The sequence below is a fragment of the Zingiber officinale genome, chromosome 11B, assembly GCF_018446385.1.
Source record: "Zingiber officinale cultivar Zhangliang chromosome 11B, Zo_v1.1, whole genome shotgun sequence".
In the NCBI taxonomy this organism is placed as follows: domain Eukaryota; kingdom Viridiplantae; phylum Streptophyta; class Magnoliopsida; order Zingiberales; family Zingiberaceae; genus Zingiber; species Zingiber officinale.
The window spans coordinates 20678633-20683304 of record NC_056007.1 but is presented as its reverse complement, the minus strand read 5'-3'; the positions used below and the strand labels follow the sequence as shown (position 1 = coordinate 20683304).

The 4672-nt window shown below is 34.7% G+C and overlaps 1 protein-coding gene across 1 annotated transcript; it reads right to left on the bottom strand.

The window, feature by feature from the left end:
- Positions 1-3127: 3127 nt before the first annotated feature.
- Positions 3128-4460, bottom strand: LOC122033829 (non-specific lipid transfer protein GPI-anchored 7-like). Its single transcript, XM_042592993.1, has 3 exons — positions 4166-4460; positions 3328-3351; positions 3128-3219 (listed from the first exon to the last, which is right to left on the bottom strand). Exons 1-3 carry the CDS (start codon positions 4458-4460, stop codon positions 3128-3130), a joined length of 411 nt encoding a protein of 136 aa, XP_042448927.1.
- Positions 4461-4672: the final 212 nt, after the last annotated feature.

The window sequence follows — 4672 nt, the reverse complement described above, 5'->3', positions numbered from 1 at the left end:
ACCCTAGCTCTGATACCAATTGTTGGTTGCTACTCGGAATATTGTACTAGTTCCCCTATACAAAATTTTTGTACAAGTGGCAAACCACTCCTAACAACGTATTGTGTTCTTTAGAAATTAAATTTGGAATCGCAAATAGAACTTAACATTATTGATTCCAAATTCAACTTATCTATTCTTCGAGGTTTAGACTTGGATTGCAAACGATGCTTAACATTCTTAATCCAAATCCACCTATGTTATAAATTTGATTAAATATTTATTTCAGAGATCGGCTTCCAGGTTAAACATGGTGAGGCACTAGGCCTTCTTGGGTATGGGATCATCCACCACTTCTTAGATAAAGCCTTTCAACGAAATTCAATATTTAATCTCCTTATAGTAACCCTAGGTTTAACCAATAAGAACAATCGAATCACAAGATCGAAAAACAAAAGAAACACAAATTCGAATCATAAATCTAAAACCTAGAAACGTTAGCCTCTTGTGTTTGGTATTTCAAGATCTAAATAAAAAGATGAACTAGTTATGATGCGGAAACTAATAACTAGTTATACCTTTTGTAGCTTATTGACCTCACGATCTTCTATCGTATTCCTCTTCTTATCTCGGATGTCGTGTGGGCGACGATCTACCGAGACGAGAATCCACCCAAGCTTCCTTCTTCTCTAAGCAAGTTTCGGCCACCACCAATCTTCAAGAGATGAAGAACTTTCGACCACTAACCAAGCTCCAAGGGATGCTAAGAAACAAAGCCTCCTATCTCTCCTTCTTCCTCTAACAAGATCCGGCCACCACCAAGCTCCTTGAGATGAAGATGCCGCCGACCACACAAGGAAGAAGAATAGGAGAAGAAGAGGAAGAGAGGGTCGGCCACCACCAAGGAAGAGAGGAATAATAGAAGATCTATTGTTGTTATAAGGTGAGGCACCTCTACCCTCTCTTTTATATTCCTTGGTCTTGGCAAATAAGGAAAGTTTTAATAAAAACTTCTTTATTTTCTTTGCCATTGAAAGGAAAATTTAATTGATAAAAAATATTTCCTTTTCTTCTATTAATGGCCGACCACCACCATCTCCTCCAAACAAGGAAAGTTTTAAACATAAAATTAAAACTTTCTAATTTGTTTCCAAAAATTTTTAAAATAAAAATTTCTCTTTAAAAATTTCCTTCATGGTTGGTTATAAAAGGAAACTTTTATAAATTAAAATCTCTCTATTAAAACATGTGGATGATTATAATAAGAAAAGTTTTCGCCAAAATTAAAATCTTCCTTTCAATCTACAAATAAGGAAAGATATCAAACCTTTCTCTTAATCCTTGGTAGAAACTATAAAAGGTAAAATTTATTTTTAAAACTCTCTTTTGAAATCATGTCTTCCACATTAGGAAAGATTTTTAAAAAATAAAATCCTTTTAATTTTATTGTGGCCGGCCACCTATGCTTAGGTTCAAGCTAGGCCGACCCCACTTCAACCCATCCAAGCCTTATCTTGGTCGGCCCTTGCTTGGGCTCCAAGCTTGGCTTGGCCGACCACCTTGGGATGGGTAAGAAGGTGAGTTTAGGTGAGTATAAGACTTTATAACTAAGAGACTACGACAGGGACCGAGAGGAGGAATTAGTTTTGGTCTCCCGATGAACTTGAGCTTCTCGTGTTCACCCCGAACACCCAACTCGAGTTCATCAATAATAACTCATACAATTAAAGAGTTATTATTGAACTACCGCACCAATCCCATATTACTATATGGGCTCTTTCTTATCATGAGTGTGTTAATCTCCCTATGTTTAAGATATAGAATGTCCACTAATTAAATGAGTTACTGACAACTCACTTAATTAATATTTAGTTCCAAGAGTAGTACCACTCAATCTTATCGTCATGTCAGACTAAGTCCACCTGCAGGGTTTACATGACAATCCTTATGAGCTCCTCTTGGGGACATCATGGTGCAAAGACTGAGCCTTGGTCGAGATGAAGAGAATGAGCTATGCAGAATCGGCCAGGAATCATCTGTGGCTGTCATCAAGAACTAAGCATGCATGACCCGACTAGTGCAGAGTCGATCGGGGATTGTCTGGTATATGTGCCAGGGTCATAGGTAGAGACAGATCTGGGATAACCTAAGTAGTAGGTAGCCGACCAGGAATTAGTCAAAAACCTCGGCCTAGGGCTCAGCCTTGAGGACCTAACTTATCTGTGATCGATCGAGAAATATATGAAGGATGAAATGGGGAAGCTGAACCGTCACCTTCCCTTGACTGTTGACCGTCATGTCCTCTTGATCATTGATTTTCTGGTATTATCGGTCCACTCATTTACGCACCGTATCATTTATAATCATGAAATCACCTATTGCTATCACATAATAGAAACTAGTTACATTCTAGTTATATTGTGAAGTAAATATATCATCTCGAGATCACTAAGACTAGAAAGTTTTTAGTAACATTAAGTGGCGGAGCCAAAATTTAATCTATCCGAGCTAATCGGGCACATGTATGCTAACACATGCTTCTGCCCTTTGTAACATTGCCTTGTGATTTAGGAACACCTCATCATCTCATTTGATCCATTACTTGAGAAACAATGCTATAAGAAACTTTTATTACAACTTTCTTGTTACAGAAGATAACAATATCATGAAAAGAAAGATAATTTCATTCACATATGTAATTGTATTAGATAGTTATTTTCTTTTACAATTAGATTGTTCTAGGACACTATCATTGACACAATGTGTATACAACACAATTTGAAGTTTTATCGATTCATGGACTAATTAAATATGTAGGTTATAACGGTCCATGGACTAATTAAAGAAGCGTCTTGGTAAAAGAGGAAATGCTTTGCATGTCACAAGCATAGTCCTTAATGAAAACATGTCTTAAAACACAAATTGAAAGAGAGGGTGAGTCAAATATTATTTCTGATCGTGTATGTCGTGATTTGCTTATATATATCGCTCTACAAGACAAGAATATCTAAAATTGCTTAACACTGCCACACAAACAAACTTCAATGATCGACGAAATAAATTAAACAAGACAAGCTTGATCAACAAGAGAAAAATCGAAAGAACATAGTGTTGTACCGAGAGGGGTGAAACATGGATGCTACATACATTATGCAATCATTGTCATTGACAACCAAGAGAATACCGAGCTTATGACGCTAAACCAAGCTATCTTGATGTTATCACCTTTCTTGCTAGAAGCTGAATCATTATTAAAATGCAAAAAAATGTCATAATTAGAAGCAATCTACATGTTTTAAAAAATAAAAACAATAATCTAGTTGATAATTTTGAAAATAAACCTAATACCTGAAGGGTTATAAGGAGAGGGAGCTGCAAAAACGAAAATTTAAAATTAATCACAATATATATGTGACATTACTAATCACTGATTAATCAAATTTTCATGCATAACCAAAATTTGTAATTGTTACATTCCAAATTAATCACATTTTTGCCAAAAATCTGTTGAGTTAATGTTGTTCTTTAACTTTCATAGAGTTCTAGTTAATTAGAGCTAATCTTGTTCTGCTAAATAAGTGATAAATAAAAAAGGATTTAATTTATTTTTAAGTGATAAATAAAAAAAATCTAAAAGTTCAATTATACAAGAAAAAGTATATATACTTTTAATTTAATACTATAATATTTTCATGCAAAGAAATATAAATATAATTAAATTGGATTTGAACTTCAGAAATAAATATAATTAGAAATTACATATTAAAATTTCTAAACACTTCCCATAATTAATGTATTGTACTAATACATAAGAAAACCTAGCTATGGCCATAATCTCTATATTTAATTGATTTTTTTTAATTTTAGGTGAGGAAAATCAAAATTAAATAGTGACATTTTTCTCATGAAGTTGCAAGCAAATAGGTGCATCTAATCCTTGTTAAGGATTTGATCAGATATGTTATTTTTATATATTTGAAATTATTTTAAAATAAACAAAACTTAAGCTTGTAGTAAACAAAATTTTCACTATTAATAATTTCATTGTTAGATTGATAGAAAGTAGTTAATATTGCCATGATTCATCTTCAATCTTCTTATAAATAATCAAGTTCATATTGCAGATATGATATATTACGGTATTAAGGTAAAATTTAAGAGGTTTAGGGTTCATATGATATATTACCTGAGCAAGCACTAAGGTCAGATCCACAAGCCTCGGCGATGCGATATGCATCAGCACTCGTGATGTTGAATGTCTTCAACAAGCTAGGGTTGTTGAAGGACGAGCAAATGCAAGCAAAGTCATTCCTTACCACCTCTTGTAATGCTAAGCAACAGACTCTGGACGGGCTCGTTGAGTTCAACTGCCCCTTGCACGGATACAACTTTGCTACACACTCGGGTGGTGATTGCCCCTTCACCTTTGTCACCACCGCAACCACCACCACCGCCATCAAAAACACAATCTTATTAGCCATAAATACAATCAAACTACTCTCTCCCTCTTGTCGGTATGAAGGGGATCAATGTGGAGTGTGTTTGTATTTATAATAGATAGATGGACTGACATTTATGTGATCTCAAAGCTCAATCTTGTTAAAGGTTCTTAGTTTGTTGGGGATGCTTTGGAATGGGTCAAAGCTCTTCCAATGGTGTGAAGAAGCAATCTTGTTGAGGAACTAGGCCGTTT